The 26,724-nt window shown below is 35.8% G+C and overlaps 1 protein-coding gene across 2 annotated transcripts; it reads left to right on the forward strand.

Annotated features, from left to right (window-relative positions):
* The first annotated feature begins 180 nt into the window (after positions 1-180).
* On the forward strand, positions 181-26,449 carry LOC115215820 (selenocysteine-specific elongation factor-like). 2 transcript variants are annotated; one of them, XM_036505928.1, is made up of 8 exons: positions 373-505; positions 6,564-6,862; positions 9,521-9,690; positions 10,173-10,262; positions 13,024-13,209; positions 16,622-16,705; positions 20,050-20,734; positions 25,974-26,449. In XM_036505928.1, the coding sequence occupies exons 3-8, from the start codon at positions 9,541-9,543 to the stop codon at positions 26,132-26,134; spliced, it is 1,356 nt and encodes a 451-aa protein (XP_036361821.1). In that variant the 5' UTR covers positions 373-505; positions 6,564-6,862; positions 9,521-9,540; the 3' UTR covers positions 26,135-26,449. The 2 variants fall into 2 exon arrangements, with proteins under 2 accessions (XP_029640997.1, XP_036361821.1); XM_029785137.2 differs by lacking the exon at positions 6,564-6,862 and having other exon boundaries at positions 181-505.
* The last annotated feature ends 275 nt before the right edge of the window (positions 26,450-26,724 follow it).

Raw genomic sequence — 26,724 nt, forward strand, 5'->3', positions numbered from 1 at the left:
ATATTAATTGCGTTGGCTTCAAATAGATATAAAAAGTTAAGTACTTACTGTTCGTAATGAAATAGGCTATCAATAAACTACGACAGTAGTTATAATTGCGGATATTTTACTTGAAATAAATTAATGGGTTGATGAGGAAGTTTGAGTTACGAAACCGGACCGGAAGAAGATTTATTTTTTTTAGTATTTTTCTTTACTTCCTGTTTGTAATTTTTTTTCTCCAAGATGTCTCTTCGCACGTTCAACTTCAATGTTGGTGTGTTGGGGCACGTGGACAGTGGCAAAACAAGTCTGTCGAAAATATTAAGTACGACAGCCAGCACTGCTTGCTTTGATAAAAACCCACAGAGTAAAGAGCGTGGAATTACTTTAGATTTGGGTTTCTCTTCTGCTGTTGTCGATATTCCCGCACACCTTGCTGAATTGACTTCTAAATATGAGCGGCTTCAGTTTACTTTTGTTGACTGCCCAGGTCACGCTTCTCTCATTCGCACCATTATTGGCGGTAATTGAACGATTGAATATTTTTAACTTTTCATAATTTTTTTTTTTTTTTAATTTACATGTATAACCAAATATACGGGATTATATCCTTTCGGGACACTTGGGTATAGTTGTATAACCCACGTGCTCTAGTAATTTAACTTGTTGAGTTAGCTTATATTAAATCCTTTTTCAAGTCACTAATTCATTCTTATTTTGATATTAGAATAGTCATTTCTTTTTGTCTTTAGTCGTATTTTGGGTTTCACTATCTTATTTAATTATGAAATTTGAAAAGCGTTTTGAAAACAACTATACCCATAAACTTAAACTATAAGCTAAATAAAAGCTATCAACTAAAAATACAAGCTATATCTAACTCAAATAAAACCAACATTAATAAACAACGAAAATATTGAATAACTAATCTTATAATGCTTATTTCTCAATACGATTATCAAGTTAAATTGTAAGACGTTTCTCAGTGAAAAAGAAAATGAAAAAGCTCCTTTGGAAGAAAAGTTTAAAAAATACGATTATTTAATTGAAAGTTTTCAGAAGAGTAATGTATGAATGTAGATGTATTACTGGCCCGACATGGGTTAAATATCTGTATATATATTACAAGACATGATGACATATTATAGTCAAAATAAATTTCGACAAGATACAATTTCTTGGCTATCGTTTCATTTCATCACGCCGACAGCCAAGTTATTTATATAAATATTGCACAGTCATTGACTTCAATTTAAATGGCACCGCTTTAGCTAAAAATTGCCCTTAACAATCTGTAAATTTCTTGAATATGTTTTTAAGTATGTCCTTCGTCATCTCCAGTACAAAACGAAAGCGACCTTACATTAAACAATTGGAGTAAGGGAAATAACACGCTACCAATTAAACAACAAATCTCAGTTCCAAAAATTGTTTAACCTGTCAGTGTTAACAGTTAGTGGTGTTTCACATATCTCACGCCAGACTCTAGTTCTTGAGAAATTTGTGACTGCCCACACTATTTATTGGTTGTAAATAACACAGTAAAATATTAATATGCGATACATTTGGAAACAACCAAATAAGTGGTGTCTAGAAAGTTCTTTTGATGCTTGTGTCCATACGTATTGTAGTATTTTTGGTGGTAATTTTTTTAGCAAGAAATTGGGTGGAATTTTGGTTTTAAGCACCTCTCAATTTTCTTTTCTTTTTTTTTTTAATTTTTAGAAAACTTTTGCGAATTTGTGTTCTATAGACGGAAATTCATCCGATTATGAAAAAAAAGAATTGTGTTCTATACATGGAAATTCATACGATTATGGAAAAAAAATTAAGAGCGATTTAGTAGGTGTTTTTAACACATCCCACGGCCAACTGATACCTTCCTCGTTTCTTTCTCACTCCGGCATGTATCAGTGTTTTTTTAATATTTTTCTCCCCTTAAACACATTTAATGGCATGATGATGCACCCAAGGGTGACCCATTTTTAGGATTTAAGCAAAAAATACTGGACTACCCGTATTTTAAACTAATTTAAAAACAAAAATTCGAATAAGATTGGTGGTAGTGGTGGAGAATTAGAAATAAAAATACAAAAAATTTAATTATCGTATGAATTCCCGTCTGTAGAACAGAAATTTTCTGAAAGTTCCCAAAATTAGAAAAAAGTTTTAAGGGTGCTTAAACCAGAATCCTACCAAAGTTGTTACAATATATCTTTTATACTTCTATTATAACATATACAGCCTATATCTTAAACACAACAGCTATAACTATTGTGTGATTGATTAACACCTGTTTTCCATTATTTAATAAAACATTAGGAAAATATTTAAGAGCACTTCTTCACTTTTTGGGACCCACGGAAGTAAAAAGTAGGTGTTTTCTAGATCAGAAAGTTTTTAGAACTTTTTTAATACAAATAATAAAGGGATTAGTATTTTCAAATGTTCAAATCCATTATCAGGAAATGCTTAACACCATTTACTTGACAAAAACATTTAGGCATTTGTATTTGAATTTCTGCAGCTGTTGTCATATGCCTTTTCAAGCTCCCATGATTTATTTGAAGACCTGCTGTAGAGTGAATATTTGGTTAGTTCTACTGTACTCAGGACAGAAGCCAAACTACTCTTCAGCTAGCTTGGGCTCAACAATTTCCTTACATCTCTTTTCCAGACACCTAATATAGACTTTACATGGAAATTCCTCTAATTTTAGGTACTCTCTACTCCCTTTTCAAAAATTGGGTTTATCACCTTGGATTGCCATTACTTGACTGTCTTTCCAGCTGTCATAGTTATCTGGTACACACAAACCAGCTAAAGAATACCTTGTGTGTTTAAGATTTTTAATGTCTTAGACTAAATTTCATCCTCCTGGGTAGTTTTATCAAGTTCGAGTGCTTTAATTACCTCTATGACTCCAACCTCTGTGATGCAACAGAAGATTTATTGTGACTGGATTTAGATCAGTAAAGTATTCTATCCACCTCCCAAGGATGCCTTTCTCTGTTGACAGAACCCTCTGAATTCTTAATGGCAGGTGTAGAAGAGGGCTTCATGTTAAGAAGCTTGTGAATTGTCTGCCAGAATACTTTTTTGGTCAATCTAAAGTCAGAGTTCAGCTTAACAATGAAGTCTTCTCATGACTTAGCTTTGGATTGTGTTACTGTCTCTGCTGGAGCTTTTTACACCTCAGGGAGGGAGACTTGTTTCCAAGCCAAGCTTTGTAAACCTTCTTTGCTCAGATGGCATCTTCCTGGTTAATCTAGGAGGTTCTTTTACACCTAGCACCACACTGAGCGGCTTCCATCCATAACATTGTGCAACCAAAGAAAAAATTGTTGAACAAAACAATCTGCACTCCAACTTCCTCAATTAGTTCCGGAAGGCCTCTGAATTTAAATGCAAGGGTGTTTATGTATTTGTTTCTGATCCCACTTTATTTTGTAAGTTGTGCTGGACTTAACAGCTTTGTGAGTTCTTCTTACTGTAGATAATATTAGGGCTCAGACAACTATGTGGTGATCAGTTGATATCTCTGCCTCTTTATTTACACGAATGGCCTGTACAGAATCAAAGCAATCTGAAACAATAATGAAATCTGTCAGTGACCACTGTCCCAAAATATCCCTATACCATGTGTACTTCTGGATATCCCTGTGTTGGAAGAATGTGTTCATAATGGAGAGCTCGTTTGTAGCATAGAAGTCAAGTGAGGTCCCTTCATTCACACTGAGTTCAGGATCAACATCCCTCTTCCCAGTCATTCATTCCTTTCTGTGTCTAGTGGTCAGTGCCAACTTGTGTATTGAAGTCTCCTTGTAGGACAGGTGACTTAGCCTTAACCACATCATCTTAATATATAATATAATTCTAATTTTGGCACAAGGCCAGTAATTTTAAGTGGGGTTGGGTGTGTAGTATATGTTGATTACATCAACCTTGGTACTTGACTGACTTTATTTTATTGACTCTGAAAGGATGAAATGCATAGTTGACCGTGGCAAGATTTGTAGCCAGTAATAACAATTTTGAGTGCAAATTGAAATTATCCTCCAGCCTAAATCTAATCAAGAGGAAGAGCTCTATACTGAATATCATGAAATATTATTATGTATGGAACACCAGAATTGTTGATAATAGATTCTAAATAGTGACAGGTATTCACCTATTTCTGAGTCCAATTCTTGACAGGATCAACTTTGCTTTTCATCCTTTCAGGGTTTATAACATAAAGCACCACTCAAACCCCACCCCTCAAAACTGCTTGATTTATGTATAAATCAGAAACTATTATTACAAATATTCTAACAGAAAGGTATTGAACTTCTCTAGTAAACTCAGGCCTCCTAAGCCCTTTTCTGTAGTGTCTTTATTGTGGAGAGTAGTGGACTGGTGAAAGTGTTAGGGGGTTGGATGAGATAGCCTGCAGCATTCATTTCAACCCTTTGCTTCCGAAATTAAGGTTTAGGGGTTTTACTGCTGTTTTCTGGACAATGGCTTTAAGAAAAGTATGCAAACATCAATTCAAAAACTATATTTTTACAGTTTTATCATCTCCATGAAATTGTTGCTATAACATATGGCCACATACACACACACTTGCACATCCATATGCACTGTGCTTGTCACTGACAATAATCATTTGAAACTGCCAAAGCAACAAAAGAGAAACAAAAAATTTGAATATAGCCATGCTATCAAGGTGTTTGTGTTGAGTTCTGTCCTTTTACATTCAATTATGAAAATATAAACCTCATGGTCGATCGCATCATCATGCAACATTCATGTTCCATATTGGCATGGGTTGGATGGCTCACTAAAAGAAATCGCTAATAATATTCAAAAAAATTATTTGACCAGTCACCAAAGTTTGGTCTCTCATTTCTTTTGTAGCCCTTGTCTTGACGGATTTAGTGAATTGAGCAAGTCATTACTATATTTGCCTTCTCCAATTAATATAGACATAAGAAGACTGTCCATTCCATATTACTCAAGTATCTTGTAGAAAGTTATGCTTTACTGCTGCTTCAAATGTCCCACCCCTTTTTTAAAATCAAAAACAAGTTCTTTGTGCCATTCTCTACCATATATTCACAGATACAGATCACTCTTAATCTCATGTTTTCAATGAATAATAGCTTTCATGAATTTAAGGTTCTCTCCTTTCCATAAGTATCCAAGTCTTTTGAACAGAGCTGATTTGTATGACTTGTTTAGGTTTAAAATTGAATCAGATTGTCAGTAATTTTGAAAGAAGAACCAAGAGGAGAATTATCCAAATATTTATGCATATCATTATTTTTAAAAAAATTATATCTATTAGTTACAGTGATGACTGTGATTAAGTTTGCTTTGCGGTCTTACAGTTCTAAATTCGTTCCTTTCTACCATAGCCATAGCTTGTGAGAAACTGTGCAGAAGTCATCTGTGTGTGTGCGTGTTTATATCAGCTAGAAGTAAATAGGGGTATGTGTGAACAGAAATACCCTGTGGTATTTGTCCAAGTTAATTCCTGTTATGCTAATGTCCACTTTGCAACAAAGTAAAATGGACTTTGGTTGATATAATTTGTTAAAATTCATGTGTCTAAGCATGGCTATTGTCCAGTAACTGAAACCTGTAAAAGAATACAAGAATTGATGCAAGGAAATTCTGTGACATCATTGCTAATTAACCATATATCATGTGATGTATAAATTTCAAGATGTAACTGGATTAGTCTTGAATGTATTGTTAATGGTGCATAAATTGTCAGTTTCTGTTTTGGACAGATACAAAATATTAATTCATATTTTTTACATTTTTTAACACAATTTACAATGCATTATTCTTATTTATATTTTGCATTATGATGTAACTATTTCCATTAATACGTTACATTTAATTATTTTAAGTGTCCAGAATGTTCTTTTTATATCAATGTCATATCAGGGATCCAGAAAGTAAACTATCTCACTTGTTCATTGTACCAAATTATTTCCTCAATTTTCTTTTAGATAGTCTCAGTTTCTTTTTACAAAGTGACCAACTGCCACTGAGCAACCAGTTGCATGTTAGCACATTATTTACTAGGTAAACAAAAAGGGTTATCTTAATCATATGTCTGAGGGCATAAATTTAAGACACATGGTATGTGTTGAGGGCACCAATTAGGAAGTAAGTTTGATTTTTTTTTAACTAAAGATTTAGATTATAGGTATATATATATATAGTATATTAGCTATATCACCGAGAACATTTCCATTTAATTTTATATCTTGGAAGATCAAGGTTGAGGCACACCAGCCATACATGCAACTCACACACACTTTAAACAAATAAAATGTAACCTGGATTTTATATACATTCAGGATAAAACTCCATGCTAAGCTAAAACATCATTTTACTGTTCATATTTTCATATAAGCGAAAGGGATGATTTTGTCTCAGATAGATTAGAGTCAACTAATCAAATCAAAAGCCAGTTTAATGACTACTATCATTATTCTAGTTGTCTGCAAGTCCCTGTTCCATTCCAGATCTTTTTTTAAACTATTCATCCATCTACACCCACTTTTTTTTCTTCTACATTTTAGTATTTTTGGAAAATTGCTTATCACAAGAAAATCACCTCAGGCATGTTATCTTGTAGTTCATTTCATGAAGTGGCAAGAACCATTTCAGTCACCTAAAATTCTTTAGTAAAAGATATGTCTGATTTTGTGAGTTATTGGAAACTAAAATATTCTCCCTAGCAGTATCCTGGATGAGAAAACAATTACAAGCTGGGAACATTTCTATCATTTTCTATCCTATCATAAAAATTTTGGAAAACGTGTGTTTATTATAGCACTGATATTGAAATCTTGTTGTAGCTGGGTCTGTAACTTAGCAGGTGAGTTGGCAGTTAAACATCTTGTATAATGTTTTATTAGATTGTGCTGATTAGGACTTCTTAGCTGTTACATCTAATTGAAGGAGGTGAAGAAGCTTTAACTTGGCTTGGTCTAGTAGCTTGTAATGAGGCCATGCCAGGTAAAGTTTTATGGCTTTTATGTACAGATTGATTCTGTGATGCTAAATGAAAGATTAAAAATATGTTACCACTCTTCTTGAAGAGATGCAGATGATAAAGTCTTGTAAACTATATTACATAAGAACATAATGATAATAAACGTTGACTTTTGAATATTATCTACTATCATTATAAAAGTATGAAAGTATTTATACTGGTGTTTAATTGGTAGAATATCAAATCAGAGTTGATTCTTTTTCTTTTATTCTTTTACTTGTTTCAGTCATTTGACTGCAGCCATGCTGGACCACCACCTTTTAGCTGAGCAAATCGATCCCAGGACTTATTCTTTGTTAGCCTAGTACTGATTCTATCAGTCACTTTTTGCTGAACAGCTAAGTTACGGGGACCTAAACACACCAGAATTGGATGTCAAGGGATGTTGGGGGGGACAAACACACATATATACATATATACGACGGGCTTCTTTAACCTTTTCTTACCATATTTCTATTAAAATACACTGCCTTTGTTTCAGTTGCTTTTGAAAATAAGGAAGTTAGAATAATTCTGCCTTTATTAAAATGGTATTTAACCGTTTTGTTACCATATTTCTGTTGAGATGTTCTGTATTTCTTTCAATTAATTTTAAATATAAGAAAGAATTTAGTAAAATAACTTATCATTAGTTATCATTAAGCTAGTGTTAGGAACATAAATTGTGCTTTCCTATGTTTTTCCATTCTGTGTAGATGCCATTTTCACAAGGTCAAGATTTAAAATCAGAAGAATTTTTACAGCTTTACTTTACTTATCTTTCTCTTATTTGATTTCTCTTTTTCTCCATGCTGGTATGTTGTCATGTATTTAATCGTATCAAGCCTAACATTTTTTGCTGTTGTTTTTTGTAACTTCATCACGAATCTTCCTTGGTTTATGTCTTCTAAGGATATCTCCACCAGTTACTTAAACACTTACTGCTCAACACCAAATATTCTTTCACATTATACAGTAGGATTAACATCTCTCATGTCTACATTAACTTTTGACGTTTTTTTTTTCATTTTGTTATTGATAGTTTATCTGTGGACTCTCAATAATTTTTTTCTTTGATCTTTTATATTGTGTTTCTAGATTTGATTTTATATATTTCTAACTTATTTTTATGCTTACATTGTTGGTAGTATTACTCTATATATTACTCTATATTTTTGTATTTAAGAAAGAAATTAATTATTATCTCGGGTGAGATGGGAATGGGGTTTGGTTAGTAAGGAAAACTACACTGGTGATCTAAGGTAGCTCGGCTTATGGCTGTCTGTCATTTAACTACAAAGCAATATATTGTGATAGACTAATAGCAAATGCCTTAGGCTGTTATGAACAGTGGGATTGCCAATGGTGTAGTTTGCAGTGTCTGTGTTTCCCCTGTACAATTTGGGACAGAACATTTTTCTTGGTTATTTTCAATACAGCTGGAAAGCCACCTCATGCGTATGATGTGACAATGTAAGATCTTTATGAATAAAGGTTGTTTCTGCTCTGTAGACAGGGAATTTAAGGTGTTAGTCTAGGCCACAAGAATGAAGCTGTCTCCATATTGATAAGAGTAGAAGTAAGGTGTGGTGGTGGGGGGTATACTAGCTAGACATTTGTAAATAACCTGTAGTAATTAAATTGATATAGCATTAATAAACATATCAAAAATTATTATCATGGTAACATAATTATAATAATTATCTATAATAATAAATGTGAAATTCTGTCTGTCTGGGACCCCTGTATTTCAGTCTATATCTGCTCTACATAGACATATACCTTTTTGGAATCAAGATCATCCTGGGATTAAAAATCTGTCCTTCATTTGGTTCTTGAACATCCTGCATTAAGATCTGATTTAAAAGCATTTGCGTTGCTATTTCTAGCAGGTAAGGCTTGGCTGATTCACGCCATCTTGGTTGGTGTTTGTCTGATGATGTCAGAGATCAAGTGGAGAGATAAATGACATTTACTTCGTTAATTTTATGTCAAGACAAGTACTTTGGGACATATTGACCAACAGTTGGAATTCAACTTGGGTCTAATGATTGCATTACAGAATTAATTCTCATTTGTCCTTAACCTCTGATCAAACCCCACCAGGGCATATAGTCATTGTAAATGTATTATAGTCATGCTGTTTGGCACTCTTTAGTTTTGGGCCACAGGCCCAATTAGCCCTCCTCAGTAGCTACTTAAAAATCCGCATGTGGAGTGTGGCTTTTAAGCTAGTTTGTAATAAATGAATATGACACTAATACCAGTAATATACTGAGCTGAAATTCAATTCACAAAGACCAAACATAAACAGTAGAGTTGATACAGTGTGTAAAATGCTGAGCCAAATAATTTACAGTGATTTGTTTTCTCAATCTCATTTAAAAATTTAGTTATATAAGTAATAGACTTGATTAAATTACTACAATGCCCCCATTCTGATGTTGCTCAAGGGAAAATAAATATTCTTTTAATTATTTAATTTGTTTTTCCATTCATTAGGTGCCCAGATTATTGACCTTATGATTTTGGTTGTTGACATCACTAAAGGAATTCAAACTCAAACTGCTGAGTGTCTTGTTGTTGGAGAGATTGCCTGTGAGAAAATGGTGGTTGTACTTAATAAGACAGATTTGTTGCCACCGGCTAAAAAGGCTGCTACAATTGAAAAAGTAAGTTTCATTTCAGACCATCATAAGCGAAGGTCATAAACAAACTTCCTTACATCTTAATTTTTCCCTCTTAGCTTCATGTGTTCATTATTTTATTTTACTCTCTCCTTTGATGATTCTAAATATTCCACTCCACAAGGATGTTCTGACTCATAAGGGCTGGTTTTCCCAGTTTCCTTGGTGTATAAATTCCTGACCTGGATGGGACACCAGACCGTCGCAGGATTACTCATTTTTGCCAGCTGAGTGAAATGGAGCAACGTGAAATAATGTGTTTTGCTTAAGAAAACAATGCGTTGAATGGTTCAGGAATCAAAACCACAATCTTGCAATCATGAGTTCAAGACCCTAACCACTAAGCCATGCACCTCCATGCTCACTCCAATGATTGATACTTAAAAGTAAGTGATGGTATATTTTATATAATAGGACTGCTTTATCCGATTTACTACTCTAAAATTTGAAATGTTTAATATTTACAGATGACAAAGCGATTACTGAAAACCTTGGAGCCTACAAAGTTTGCTAAAGCTCCAGTAATTGCGGTATCTGCTAATCCAGGAGGAACTGAGGTTGGTACCATTATTCATACTTTTGCATTCTGACATTTGTTTGGATTAGCTGAGTTAGTGTTTGTTTGAGTTCTTAGCAGATCTCTTTATAACCATTATGCTATTTTGTCAACTTAAGTTACTATTTTCTTTCTTTTTATTTTTTGCTTGCTCCATCTTCCTTTTATTTTATCCTTAGTTTATGTTCAGGAAGTTTGTCAAAATCCACTGGGCTTCTCCATCCTTGGTTAGAATTTTTTTTCTGTCATTAAACTGCTCCCTTTTTAGACTTCAAGGCCTAACTACTATTAAAAGAAGCTTTGAAAAGGAAATAAGTGCTAATGCTAGGGTTGTCATAGACGCATCCAAAATCTGAGTCGTTAATAGTACAACATGATCTAATATCAGAATGCTATCTGTATTAGGCGAAGGATACAGCAGTTATTTTACTGGTCTATAACAAAATTATAACTGTTTCTAATTTTAAGCACAAAGCTAGCCATAACAATTATATTGGGTCATCCCATAAATAATGTGATATTTTCAATTGCATGAACTAAAAGTCGTAGGGGGATGGTATAAACTGCCTGCATCAACTTGCTATAAAAGCAGGTAGTAATTTTACCTTGTACTTATTCTTTGTGCAAGTTTTGAAAAGTGCTGCTTGATTTTTAAGTTATTTTTTCAAAGCTATAATGGAAATGACAAAGGTGCATATTCAGCATATTTTGCTTTATGAGTTCAATAAAGGCAACAACACAATGGAAAGTGCGAAGAATATTAGTGCCGTATATGGGGATTGGACAATAAGTGTAAGCCAGTGTCAGTGGTGGTTCCAGAAATCCCAAGCTGGCAACTACAGCCTAGAAGATGAGCCTCATCTCGGAAGATCTGTAGAGCTCGATGAGGACATCCTGCAAACCCTGGTGAAACAAAATCTTATTGTAACTATTGAGGAACTAGCAGAGAAGCTTGGATTTGGTCATTCAACCATTCATCGACACCTGCATGTAGTGGGTTCCTCACAAACTTTCTGAGTCTAATCGCGTGCTGAGAGTGAATGTGTGCTCTTCTTTGCTGTCATGTCATATGAATGAACCTTTTTTTGGACTAAAGGCAGAGGTAAGGAAAGGAGAAACATTGGCTCTCCAAGCTAAAGAAAGTCTTCACTCATGTAAGGCATTACCTGTTTGGTAATACCTTACATGCTGTGAGCAGCTTGGGCAGCTTCAGTCAACGCTAGAAGAAAAACAACTGTCTTTGGTTTCAAGACAAAAGGTGTTCTTCCATCAGGCCACATACAGCGAGGATGACATTCCAAAGGCTGGAACAATTTGAATGGGAAACAATGTCCTGCTCACCATATCGCTGGACACTGCCCCATCTGATTATCATTTATTCTGCAGTCTTCAAAATCATTTGGATGGAAAAAAATAGGAATTCTGTAGACGAGATGAGAAGAGTACTGGAGGAGTATTTTTCATCATGGACTGGTGAATCTTGGAGGAGGAGCCTTGTAAAAAATGAAGGAGAGTATATTTTAGATGAAAAAAGAACTTTGTTTATCTTAATTTTGAAAAATAAAAGAAGTATAAAAAAAATCGCATTATTTATGGGATGACTCAATAACATTGGTTTCAAATTTTGACACAAAGTCAACAATTTTAGTAGGCGGGGTTGATCCCTGATACTTATTTTATCAACCCCGAAAGCATGAAAAGCAAAGTTAATTTTGATGGAATTGGATCTTGGAATGTAAAGACATATGAAATGCCATTAAGCATTTTGCCCAGCATGCTAATGATTCTATCAGCCTACAACAGAATAATAATATTAGTAAAATTTTGCCTGCTTATAATTGTTCAGTAGAAGTACCATAACATTATTTGACTTTTAGGTGGCCTAAATTTACTATAGAAGTTCAGTACTAAGTTCTTTCACTTCACTATTTATCGGATATGTAATGAAGTGACAATGAGCTATGGTCACACTGTATGAAGGCAGGTTTTGGTAGTGAGTGGCTCCACAGCACATTATATTATATTTTATTTTCTGTTCATAGTGACTTAATTAGGGATACACAGCATTGCTTCCTTAGAAATGAATTAACATATGTTAGGAACAGGTGTGGCTCTGTGGTAAGAAGTTTGCTTCCCCAGCACTTGGTTCCAGGTTCAATCCCACTGCATGGCACTTTGGGCAAGTGTCTTCTGCCTCAGGCTGACCAAAGCCTTGTAAGTGGATTTGGTAGATGGAAACTAAAAGAAGCCCATCTTATATGTGTCTGTGTGTGCCTTTGTATTTGTGTTTGTCCCTCACACTGATTGACAAGCAGTGATGGTGTATTTACTTCCTCATAACTTAGAAGTTTGGACAGAGAGACTGATAGAATAAGTACCAGGCTGAAAAAGAAAATAAGTACTGTTGTCGATTTGTTTGACAAAAATCCTTCAAGGCAGTGTCTCAGCATGGCTGTAGTCTAATGATTGAAACAAGTAAAAGATAAAAGATAGAAATCAGTAAAAAAGCTTAGATGTTGTTGCTCATCTTCCTAGAAATAGCAAGCAACTTCTGAAAATACATACTTGTTTCTTGGTAAAAGTAAGGACCGACTGGACAGTATACTTTATATATATATATATGCACACACACACACACACACATATATATATATCTCAATAAAGTGATATTCTTGAATGAAAATATATGTAAACTTGGAAGAAAACAAGCAAGAAGATTGATTATTTGTTGAATTTGTGTCCCTTTTTTTTTAACCCATCAGACTGGAGATACTTCAAAATCAGAGGGAATTGTAGAGTTGCTGGAAACCCTAAAGAAATACACTTATATACCAGAACGAAATCTTACTGGACCCTTTATTTTTTCTGTTGACCATTGCTTTTCAATTCGAGGACAAGGAACTGTGATGACTGGTACAGTACTTAACGGCAGTGTCTCAATCAATGAGGTTAGTACATAATATTTTTATCATGAGAAAGTCCTCACACGTTAGGAATTTGAGGAGTTGTTATTATATGGCTTGTGAAGTTATATTCATTATATCAATATAATATGTGTATTGTCTGTGTCTGAGGAAGTACATTTTACTGGAACATAATTTATCGAGTCTGGAGACCACTGAATCTTGCAACTGCATCAATTGTAAGTTGACATTATCTCCCTTATCCTTCTGAGCAGCATGTTTCTTTCTCTGTTGCTCTATCATGTGTATACAGGAAATAAAGTGGATATGGGTAACTGGAATAATTGCTGGAATAGTGTGGAATATTTATATGTTGCTTTTTCTGTGGTGGTGGGAAGTGTTTTGCAATATATGAAGATAAAATAAATGTAGTTATGTTGATGGTGGGTAGGAAATGAATGAAAACTTTTTGCAAGTGAAGAACTTAATTAGCACATTTCATAGCTAGCTTTTAGAAAATATAGAGAGGGTAAATCTATTTGACCATATGTTTCTTTGTAGATGTTTCTTTTGATAATAATATAGCTAGGGTACAATAATCATTTACACTTTGTTAACAGCAGTTGTAGCTTGAGCTGTAATTACTTACACCTTTTTACCATTCAAGATATACAACAGGAATACCTTAAACTACATTGTATACCCAACTTTCTTGGTGCCTTTTGATCTGGTGAATACCTCTAACCTCTGAAGTTCAAGAAATTGATTTATATTTGATAATATAATCATTTCTAGGATTTTGTTAGTTATATTATATTTCAAATATTTTATTTTTGTTTCAGGTTTGCGTGTTATATGATGGGAATTGCAACCACTATGTTAAACCTTTGCTTTAACTGAGGAAGGTTTATATGGTGGATGCAATTTCCTATTTTGTATTACACAAATCTGAAACATACTTATTGAATGATTTTCAAAATATCACTATTTGGTTTGACTTGGCATGTAAAAAGCACCATCCGAATCGTGGCCGAAGCCAGTGCCGCCTCGACTGGCTTCCGTGCAGGTGGCACGTAAAATGCACCAATCAGACCGTGGCCGATGCCAGCTTCGCCTGGCACCAGTGCAGGTGGCACGTAAAAAGCACCCACTACACTCACGGAGTGGTTGGCGTTAGGAAGGGCATCCAGCTGTAGAAACATTGCCAGATAAGACCGGAGCCTGGTGCAGCCTTCTGGCTTCCCAGATCCCCGGTCGAACCGTCCAACCCATGCTAGCATGGAGAACGGACGTTAAACGTTGATGATGATGAATATAATGATCTGAATAATTATATTTCTTAACTGCCATATTGATTCCTGTATCTTGAGGGTACACTCGAACATGTCTTGATCATCACTCTCTTTTCCCAACGTAGAAACCATGTATATCCCTTAGAGCAGTAGTTCTCAGCCATAGTGGTTAATATAAGATTTTCTTCTTAAAATTTGTGTACAAGAAATTGGTTATACTTCTACAATACACAACATATTTTAGCAGTTTTTTTAGTACAATTCATCATCATCATCATCGTTTAGCGTCCGTTTTCCATGCTAGCATGGGTTGGACGGGTCAACTGGGGTCTGTGAAGCTGGAAGGCTTCGTCAGGCCCAGTCAGATCTGGCAGTGTTTCTACGGCTGGATGCCCTTCCTAACGCCAACCACTCCGCGAGTGTAGTGGGTGTTTTTTACGTGCCACCTGCACAGGTGCCAGACAGAGCTGGCGAACGGCCACGAACGGATGGTGCTTTTATGTGTCACCGGCACGGGGCCAGGCGATGCTGGCAACGGACACGAACGGATGGTGCTTTTACGTGCCACCGACATGGGGCCAGACAGAGCTGGCAACCGGCCACGAACGGACGGTGCTTTTACATGTCACCGGCACGGGGATCAGCCGAGGCTGGCAACAGACGCGAACGGATGGTGCTTTTTACGTGCCACCCTAATAATATTTGATTATAAAATCATGAGATTTTCTTTTAAGCATCAATCTTGTATGGGTGTCCAGTAGAGTAAAACAAGAATCAAAGGGGTCCACAGGCAAAAAATGGTTGAGAACCACTGCCCTAGAGTAAGACGCTTGTTACTGTCCCTCTCTCAGACTTTAATTGTTCATCTCCTGGCATTAAACCACTAACCTCACTTCTCTATGTGGAGGTGCATGGCTTAGTGGTTAGGGTATTGAACTCCTGACCGTAAGATGGTGGTTTTGATTCCTAGACCGGGCAACACATTGTGTTCTTGAGCAAAACATTTCATTTCATGCTGCTCCAGTCCACTCAGGTGGCAAAAATGAGTAATCTCATGATGCACTAGTGTCCTGTCCAGGTGGGGAATATATATACCATGAAGCCAGGATACTGGCCCTTATTAGTCGGTATGACTCAAGAAGGTAACTTTTTGATTTTTGCCCTCACAACCCTCAGTTGAGGAGTCTTGTCTTGTGAGTTACTTGGTGACCTCATTGGTGCTGGTGCCATATAAAAAGCACCCAATACACTGTAAAGTGGTTGGCATTAGGAAGGACACCCAACCCTAGAAACGATATCAAAGTAGATAAAGGAGTTTGTTTCAATCCTCTGACTCACAAGCTCCTCTCAAATCTTCCAGCCCTTACCTGCATGCAAAACAGACATTAAATGGTGATGGTTATAATTGTGGGACCCTCAATGTTGCAATACATTTTGAAGTGACAAAGTTATTTCAGTTTGAACTAACTTGATCTTTGAATCTTCAGTGGAGTACTTAGTCATTAGCTCTGTTTCCTTGGGCAAATTTGGTTGAGTAATTTGCATTACATTTGTAACAGAATTCTATGTTGATAACGGTGAGACTTAATGATTTGTGCAAGATATTCCATTCAGAAATGAAAGACTAGTCTCCATGTCCTCCACAATAAAGAAATTCATATCCATATCATGCTTAGCTGTTAAATGCAGATATGCCCTGATACTGGCTACATTTGTGATTTCTGTAGTGCCTTTATTGTGTATTTCTCATATTTAGACAAAACGCTGCAGTTGGCTGTATCTCTAAAGTAATATGTAAAATGTATGCAGAGACTGCACACAAACAAACATGCACACCATCAGGTTTATTTTATTACTACTTGTATCAGTTTAATTTTGTGTACTGTAGTTTATTTCACTTACTATCTTCCTCCTTTTTTGCAAATAGGGTGCCTATACCAGAAGAATCATGTATATATCAACATGCATTGGTCCAAAAAACCAGACATTGTAAATGTGTTCTGTTTATTTAGATCACCTTTGATAGAGAGTAAAAATAAAATAGAAAAGCTTAGACTATAAATATATGCAACAGCTGATATGATGATCTAAATGCATCTACTTTCATCTTGAGGAATTGAATATCTAATTCTATGTTTGCAATCTTCCTATTTGTATATTTTCAGACCATTGAAATCCCATCTCTGAAAGTGACCAAGAATGTTAAATCTATGCAAATGTTTCGTTTACCTGTTGAGAAAGTTGTTCAGGTCAGTGAAGAATAAATGTATCTATGTTATTTAATCCTCATTGAGTACACCTATAATGAAAGGCATTCACACTCAACAATCTCACCATCTTTTTGTATGTCTAATATGTTCTTTAAGATGTTTGTGTCACATCTCTCCCATGTTTCTCACTGTAAGGGTTTATGTCATAGTAATTCCTTGGTTGTTCCAAACTGATCAGTTTCTACTTCCACATTTTGTTTAATTGGAATTTTCATTCTTTTTCCATTTTCTTTGCTTCATTTTTCTTCCTTTTTATCTTTGTCAACGGAATTCACTGTTTTATACACACAAAACACACACACTATATATATATATATATTATATATATATATATATATATATATATAATATATATGTGCCGTTTGCCAGCCTCATAAAAACACCATCGAGCGTGGCCGTCTGCCAGCCTCGTTCTGGCACCTGTGTCGGTGGCACATAAAAAACACCATCCGAGCGTGGCCGTCTGCCAGCCTCGTCTGGCACCTGTGTCGGTGGCACATAAAAAACACCATCCGAGCGTGGCCGTCTGCCAGCCTCGTCTGGCACCTGTGTCGGTGGCACATAAAAAACACCATCCGAGCGTGGCCGTTTGCCAGCCTCGTCTGGCACCTGTGTCGGTGGCACATAAAATCACCCACTACACTCTCGGAGTGGTTGGCGTTAGGAAGGCATCCAGCTGTAGAACACTGCCAGATCTGACTGGACTGGTGCAGCTTTCGGGCTCCCCAGACCCCAGTTGAACCGTCCAACCCATGCTAGATGGAAAGCGGACGTTAATTGATGATGATGATGATGATGATATTGAAATGTATGAAAAGCCAAGGGCTTTATGGATGCAAAACCCTGGGTAACCCAATGAACCAGCCATAACTCTTTCTCTAAATATATATATATATTCAACTTTTTTGTTATTTCCTTGTTAAGTTTTCTTACCACTTTTGCTTTCTTAGTTATTCCCCCACCCCACTCTTGTCCAACCAATGATGACTAAACTCTGCGCAAATATGAAGTATGTCCTTCAAGTGTGTCTGGCTCCAATGATAATCCTTTGTTGAGCCAACAGCTTGAACATACACTGTTTTAAGAGTGTTCTGAGGTAATATGCTAATCCTATCAATATTAATAAGTTTTTAAAAAAATGTTAAATGTTACACTGAAGCCACAATGGATTTTGCCACAATTGTCATGATTTTTAGTTAGCAACTTCAGAAGAAATATAAGGAATGACATCAGGACTGTTTGTGAAACTGTTAAAGGTATTGAACATTGTATACAGAGAACGTGCTGAGTGTTCAACAATGGTTATTCACTCAAATTTAGGAAACTTTGTTAGATCATGAAAAAGATGATAGCCCAAGTTGTTTTTGGAGGGTAGCCATCTGGGCCTTTTGGGCTCATGTTGACAACTGCACTGTTTAATACCTTCCTCATCTGTGCGACCATGCTGCTGTACATATGATGGAAATGGAGGTGACTCGAAGTGAACCTTTTCAACGTCAGAGAAATGCAAGGTACCAACAAGTTAACAACTGAATAGTTCATTGAACTACATTAGTCTGATGATAGTGTTTTCAGTGTTCACACTTCAGAAGCACTATAAGCCACCATAGCAACCATTACATTTTATGGAAAAAATGGGCCTGATAGTTAACTTCCACAAGCAGACCATTTGTGAATGGTACACTGTATCCCCCCAACACACCTGCTTATTCACTTTCTCAATACAACAGCAAGAAGCTATATCTTCCTTTCTAATTCCCATACTTGAACATTATCATTTCTAGTGAATGCTTAACTACTATCTACTGGACAGTCTGTATTTCCACTCTTCTGTCTAGGTGTTAGTCATGGACTTCATACAGCTGATACATTGAAACAGTGGAAATCTTTTACATCCAATGTCTGTTGAAGATCTTTTTACTCACCTGTTTAAAAAAAGAATTATGTACATGCAAATCTAACACCAGCAGCATTGAATCCACCCTAAATCATCTTCTATAATCAACTGTCTCTTCTACTTATTCAACTGAATTGTGCAATTTGTTTTTCTAATTTACTCTTTCAATCACTTTCTTTCCTTTGGAAGTTTTCTTACCTCTTTGCCTCTCTTAGTTTTTTTCCCCTCTTATTGCAACCAATGATGACTAAACTCTGCGCAAATATGAAGTATGCTCATCAACTATGTCTGGCTTCAATGAGCCAACAGCTGGGGCATACAGTGTCTTGAGAGTGCTCTGAGGTAATGCTGCAACATATTCCCTATACTTTTACCAAAGGAGATACAATGCTATTATTTCTTAGTGAGCCTATTAGAAAAGATAATAGTTCTGGTTTATCTTTTCAGTATTTTGTATTGCAGCACAATATCAAGTGTGTATTTGTGTGTGTGATAAGTGAATGAACAATTTTCCACTACTACTCTTGTTCTTTAAATCAAATTTCTCTGTTAAAAATTGTATTGTAAATAGTTGTTTACTCAAATATATTTTCTTTCTTTTTACATTTCCTCATTAATTGGTTCTGACCAGTTTGCAGCAGTATTGTCACAAAAACAAATTGACTCTAGTAAAGTTGAGTCAGTTTTTTGTTTTTTTTATATTTTTGAAGAGAATCAAGATGTTGTTAGAGAGAAGCATGTATTGAATGATATTAATGCATTTACCCTCATGGGTTCCACAATGGAAATGAGATGTTCATTGAAGAGAACATGCAAAAAGATCAAGGTCCAATCTGATCTGGCAGAGTTTCTACAGCTGTATGCCCTTCCTAATGCCAACCACTCTGAGAGTGTAGTGGGTGCTTATACATGCCACTGGCACGAGGGCCAGTCAGGCGGTACTGGCAATGGCCACGCTCAAATGGTGTTTTTTATGTGCCACCTGCACAGGAGATAATTTTGTTAATTAGCTAACCTAACCTAATTAACTGGCAGTGAGTGTTCTGAAAGCATAGTTGCAAGAATAAAAACTGAGTGGAAAATGTGTTTAGAGTTATTCTGCTGCAAAAATTAAAAAGTACAAATGATCCCTCTAGGTTAGCAGTAATTCCCAATAACAACTGACTCAGACTCTGGTGACTCACCCAACCTTTGACAGCATGGAAAAGCAGATTTAAAATGATGATGATGGCAATGGAAAGTATTAAGAAATAGTTAAAAGGCTAAAATCCTGTTATCTTTAATTTATTCCTCTCTTGATCTGACTTTGTAAGCTTATTGCTGCTGCCTAAGACCATGGAAATTTTAGCTGTAATAAGCAATTAATGTTTTGTAACTCTTGAAATTTTGTATTGCCTATATTTTAATATTTCATCTTATTTTGTAGGGTGACCGGGCTGGTATTTGTGTGACACAGTTTGATCCTAAACAGCTTGAGCGTGGCCTTGTGTGTTCTCCAGGTTCCCTACCTACTATTTATGCTGGAATAATCTTTGTAAAGAAGATCCCTTACTACAAAGGAACTGTATCCACTAATGCCAAGTTCCATATAACAATGGGTCATGAAACTATCATGGCCCATGTCACATTTTTTGGCACTGAAAGTGCTTCTGAACAAGATAATACTTTAGATCTTTCAAAAGAATATAATTACCAAGAAGAATTATTAGAAAAGCAACCTCAACAGCCTAATCTCTGCCAATATGCTCTCTTGGAATTTGAAAAGCCCATTACTTGTTTGGCATCCTGTCTAGTGATTGGCTCCAAACTTGACAGTGATATCAATGCCAATGTGTGCCGGATTGCATTCCATGGACAACTATTAACTTATTACACTGACTCAAAGTACAAAGAGAGTAAACTATCAGAACTGAAGATATTTAAAATCAAGTCCAGGGAAGGTAGGATCGAACGAGTTACTGATGCTCATTCACTAATTGGCAAGGATTTATTCAAGAAAGAAACAAATATACAAGCCTTTGCCAACCTCAAAGTAACATTATCAAGTGGCGAGAATGGAATTATTGAGGGCAGTTTTGGTCAAAGTGGCAAAGTAAAAATCCGTATTCCAAGTAAGTAAACCTTTTTTTCTTAAATATATTCTTTACAATGACAGCTTCATATTTCCAAATATCACCAACACATTTCTTAAGACTAATTAAGGACAAAGGAATTGTTTATACCATTTTTCTAAAATTATTGAACAGATAAAGATAAAATGGTTGAGAGTACAAAGCAAATAGTGAAAGGCAACTAGTCTGAGGGATTTATATTATTTTACTGTCAGCTCTACTGTCTTTAAAAATATGGCTACTTGTATTTTTAATGTACTGTACAATTTAGTAGATATAACACAAGGGCTAAGCTCAGCATTCATTTATTGAGATTTAAGCACCAAAGTATATCTCACTTTTATTGAATTATCTTCTTTCTCTTCTACTTATGTTATTATTTCACTGTAATTAAGGGAGGAGTGAGTCAGTAGTTTATCAAGGGGAGCTACAGTGCCAACTCTGCGATACTAGCCCCAATTCCTGAATTAAGAAACTGTCAGTCAATTCATCTTGGCCATCATTGTTTGATGTAAAATATTATCATTTAATTTTTGTCTTCCCCATACATGCAAGTTGCTGTTCTTCATTGACCCCTTCCCATGCTTTCCTCTGCTACAGGGTCCTTCCAGATGGCACTCCTTTATCTAATTATCATCCTTCACATTATCACATCTCCATACTCATGTAGAATTATTTCTTTTACATTATAGTTGATTCAAATTAACAAAATTCTGGATATAACAGAATTGAAGAAGGGAAAGAGTAATGCTAAAGGTTCATTTAAGATGGTGCAAAAACTCTGAAACAAAATATCATTATTTACAAATCACTTTAGCAAAAGGAATGGTAATTCAGGCAATATCTTTTTATATTTCCCCCAGTATATTACTGGTATTGCCATCACATGAATGAAAAGTAAAATCATAATTAAAATTTCAAATCAGTTTCTCATCTAAGTTTTTTTGTTTTTGAAGATAAATCAAAATCAAAATCAAATCAAATCAAAACAAATCAAAATAGATGAACATCTTGTGAAGACCTGTTGAGGCAAGTGAAAATCAAAATCAAATCAAATCAAATCAAAACAAATCAAAATAGATGAACATCAATGGAATTTGTATCTTTGTGGTACCAGTGCCGGTGGCATACAAGAAAACCATCCGAACGTAGCCGTAGCCAGTACCGCATCGACTGGCCTCCATGCTGTGGGCACGTAACAAACACCATCCGATCGTGGCCGTTCGCCAGCCTCATCTGGCACCTGTGTCGGTGGCACATAAAAACACCATCCGAGCGTGGCCGTCTGCCAGCCTCGTCTGGCACCTGTGTCGGTGGCACATAAAAAAAAACACCATCCGAGCGTGGCCGTTCGCTAGCCTTGTCTGGCACCTGTGTCGGTGGCACAAAATCACCCACTACACTCTCGGAGTGGTTGGCGTTAGGAAGGGCATCCAGCTGTAGAAACACTGCCAGATCTGACTGGCCTGGTGCAGCCTTCGGGCTCCCCAGACCCCAGTTGAACCGTCCAGCCCATGCTAGCATGGAAAGCGGACGTTAAATGATGATGATGATGATGATGAAGTTCTAAGAACATTACCAACATAAATTCAGACAAGGAATCGAATTTGGGTTTGCATTTCATTTTACTAACAGTTTTAAAAGATTTCATCATTTGCCACATACTTCCATATAAATAATTTCTTACATCAGCACATATTCCTATATTGGAGTAAATAGTGATACTTAAAGAAAGTAATATAGTTAAGAATAACAAGAATCAATGTGTGAAAATGATTTCTTGATATCTTTTGAAATTCTTACTCAGTATATGTACTTAAGCTGACTATATCTGGCCAAAATATTCTACCTGTTTTATGTTCAGACCAGCTAGTTCAGGCCTTTCACAACTACCCTACAAAGTCAATTCCAAAATAAACATTTAATTGAAAACGATGTGAATAAATAAGCAATACATTATAGTCTGAATGCTAAAGAGTTAAATTCTCAGTTTGTTAATTCTTTCTCTGGGTATTGAATAACAAGCAAGAATAAAATTTTAGAATTGGATTGTTTAGAAGACCTTCATCTGTGGGATTTGTATCTCTCGTGCCACTTGGTTTTCCAGATGAGAAAAGTGATTAGGGAGTCATCTTGACTCTTTCATTATTGCTGCTTGTGTTATCTTAGAAAATGTTGGTAGATTTAAAAATCTCATTAAAATTAAGATATTCATTGTCCTGGTGCCATGTTAAAAACACTGGTGCCGCATAAAAGGCACCCTGTACACTGTGTGAAGTGTTTGGCATTAGGAAGGGCATCTAGCTATAGAAACTATGCCAGAACAGACAATAGAGCTTGATGTGGCCCTCTGGCATTACCAGCTCTGGTCAAATCATCCAACCCATGGCAGCATGGACAACTAATGTTGAATGATGATGATGGTGATCTAAATTAAAAATCAATTCCTGGTTGAATGGTAGGTTTGAAATAGCCTCAGTAGGGTTTTTTTTTCTATTAAACCTGAACAATATATTTTACCTGTTGTCTATCTTTGAATATTCAATGATAAAGGAAGAATAGGAACCATATATGATTTGAGGGAATATGTGATGTAGTGGCTGAAGAGGCTCTCATGCCTAGAATAATTTCTAAGCATGGTTCTGACTCATGTTGGCCTCCTTAATACTTCAGAGTAGTGAGAATTATCTCAATGTCATAATCCTGTCAAACTTACTATTCCATGCTGGCATGGGTTGAACGGTTTGGCAGGGCCCAATGAACTAGAGGACTGTATTCAGCCACAGTGTCTGCTTTGATGTAGTTTCTACGGCTGTATACTCTTCCTAATATCAACCACTTTATAGAGTGCACTCTTTTTTTTTCTCATGTTACAGAAACTTGTGAGGTCACCAATTTACTTAAAAGGCATGGAATTTGAAAGAAAGTGATTGCACGGGAGAGGGGAGGTAACTCCTAGCATTAAGGTGGTGTTGAAATATGAAAAAATTCTGCTCTCGTGATTACAGTAGCTGAATAGTGCCATAGAGGAATGGAAGGATGCATGCTAGGAAGATGAGAGGTGATAATGGGTGAGGGATAAGCTTGGAGGGATCAGATCAAGCGCAGAGACGGGACCTAGTGAGTACATAGATATACGCTATTCTTTTAGGACTTTCAATGTGTCAAATGGGTCTTCTTGAGCACAGTGAGTCATCAATCATCTTCGTCCTTTGTCATCTTCTCTAAGAGACTCAGTCTGAAGATCAGCCGTCTCTGCTTCATCCCGTGTCTTCCTGGGTTTCCCTCTCTCTTCTGCAAGTTCAATTCACATTTAAGCAATCAACAGTTCTTTATACAGCTGCTTTTATCCATACACATTACATGACCATACCGCTTATGCCCAATATTTCTCTCAACACATTTGCAGTTTGTCATACATTGCACTTCCTACAGGGCATAATAGTTTCATTACTTCCTGGTCTTCACATATCCTCTGCATTCAAGGCTCACATCTCATTACCATGTATGTAACATTGCTGTTTGTATACAAGCATCATACAATCTACTTTTCACTCTGACCAGAGAGTCCTTTTGTAACCAACAGAGGTAATAACTCTCAAGACTTTCTCCATCCTGTTCTTATTTTAGTTACCATATACTATCTCCAGGAAACCATCTGGGCTTTTGAGAAAATCTATTTCCTGTGTGTTCTTAGTGTTTATTGCTTTTATGCATCTGCCACATACAAAGTCTACTTTCTCCTTTAATCTTCTCATGATTTCACTGCACTTCTTGTGGGTCCCTAGCTTGCACTGGGTACACTGTGGAATTTCTAACCACTTCTTTCCTTCACTTCAACCAGAGCTATTTTCATGAAAGGATAGTGGTTTGTCTGCTCTCTTAAGCTTAAAACCCTTTGATTCCAGGTTTTGCTTCTACTCTTCGAATTTCATTTCTAATTCTACTACACAGTCTGCTATACGATCAAAGTTCTTAGGATATAGTAGTTCCCAAGGGCAACTAGTATTAAATTCCTTCTGTTATAGCCTGGAGGATTATGACTGAGAGAGGATTGTAAACTGAATCCTGGTGTACTCCTGAATGCACATTATAATCATTGTTGTACTTGTTAACTCTTACATTACTGATGTACCCCTGTACATGGCTTGTAGGGCTCTCAGAAGACATTTAATCTTCTCCTAACTTCCTCAGAGACCACCACATCACTAGATTCTGTGAAAGGCTTGGCTTATTTTTAACTAAATACTTCTGCAGTTAATCTTATTAGAAAGAGGGTAGCAGTAACACTCTGGCATAAAATCAAACTGCATCTCATCTAATCTAATTCTCTTCTTAATTAATTGGGCTATAACTTTTCTGTAACTTTCATGACTTGGCCCAGTAGCTTGATATCTTTGTAATTCTCTCTTAGACATCCTTATCCTTGTAACACTTGACTACCATCAGTTGTTGGGGTATGTGTGCTAGTTTATCATCTTATCCTATGTTTGTGTCGACAACTAGAATTAATCATTTGGTTGCACAGAAATAGCAATAAGTCTATAAAAAAAGTATCTGGCTCCTCAATACATGAATTAAAAGTATATATATATATATGAGTTATTATATACATATATATAATAGTATATATGAATCATGATTTGTCTTTAAAAGAATTTCTGAATTTTAACATGAAGAGAGAAAATGCTGATTTGGCAACCAAAAAAGATTGTGATGTCAAATTTTTTATTAATTCTAGATATTTATGGATGTAGAATTAATCTGATTTATAGAACTTGCCTACTTCTTACCAGTCAGAAGCTAAATGAAATCTAACTTTTTGTAGTCCTTTGGGTGTCTTCAAACAAATTATTTTGAAGTCACACAAATACATGCACAGTACCTAGATATATTGTAACCTTTTGGTTGTGGCCATGCTGGGGCACTGCCATTGATTGATGGGTGGCTCCCATATAGTCAACCCACCTAAGTATTAACAAGGCTCAATGTTACATAACTTCAATGATCAGAGAAAAATCAGTGTTTTCTTTGTGAAGAGATCAATTACTGTGTAACAAGCTTTCTTTTATTTTCATAGTCTAAAAAGTACCTTTATCTTGACATTTTGCTCTCACCTGGATGATGCTCTATAAAATGACCTCAGTAATCACTTCAGACATTTAGTTGATTTGTTTTCTTTTATATATGTATGTGTATGTGTATATACATATATTTATTTGTTTACATATTATTGCAGATGGTTTGAGTGAGGAAGTCCTTCAGAGATATTCCGGTTCAAAGAAGAAGGGAAAAACTGCTGAGGCTGCTTCACCTGGAGCAGATCAAGAACCAGTGAAGATCATTTTATCATTTAAACGATATATTTTTGATCCAAAGAAAAAAATGATACAGTCATGACACGAAGGATAAAGTGTCTTCTAGAGAGATTTGTTTATGTTTGTGTGAATTTTCTCCAGCAAATGCTTTTGCATCTATTTTTAAAAATATGTTAGGCACTATTCCTCAACCTCACACTCAATGTTCACTTTGAATTTTTGCTGAGAAATGAGAAAATGAGGTTGTAATGGGGTCTAGTGTCAGAAATAATGGTTCAGTTATTGTATTTTTTTGGTGAAGCAGTAAAGAATAACGATGGCTGTGGAATTGATATATATTTGCTAGTTGAGAAGAGCAAGAACTATGTTAACAACAGTAAAAGAGATGGGAAGATGATGATACTGTTGTTGTTTTTTGTTTGCGTGTATGTGTGTATGTTTTGACCGGTGTATAATGTATATTTGCAATGTTGCTGCTTTGTTTCAAATAGAATGCAATATGCCGATGCAATTGAACTTTGTTGAAGGTGAGCACTTGATTATAGCCAGAATATTTTCTGTTACTAGAGAGGAATCTTTGTCTTTAAGATGCAGTTTTTTAACTATGTTATTGATTTGTAGTTGTTGTGAGAGATAATCAAGTTGAAAATGTTTGTTATGGTTTTTAGTTGA

The sequence above is a fragment of the Octopus sinensis genome, linkage group LG9 (genome assembly GCF_006345805.1).
Source record: "Octopus sinensis linkage group LG9, ASM634580v1, whole genome shotgun sequence".
Classification (NCBI taxonomy): domain Eukaryota; kingdom Metazoa; phylum Mollusca; class Cephalopoda; order Octopoda; family Octopodidae; genus Octopus; species Octopus sinensis.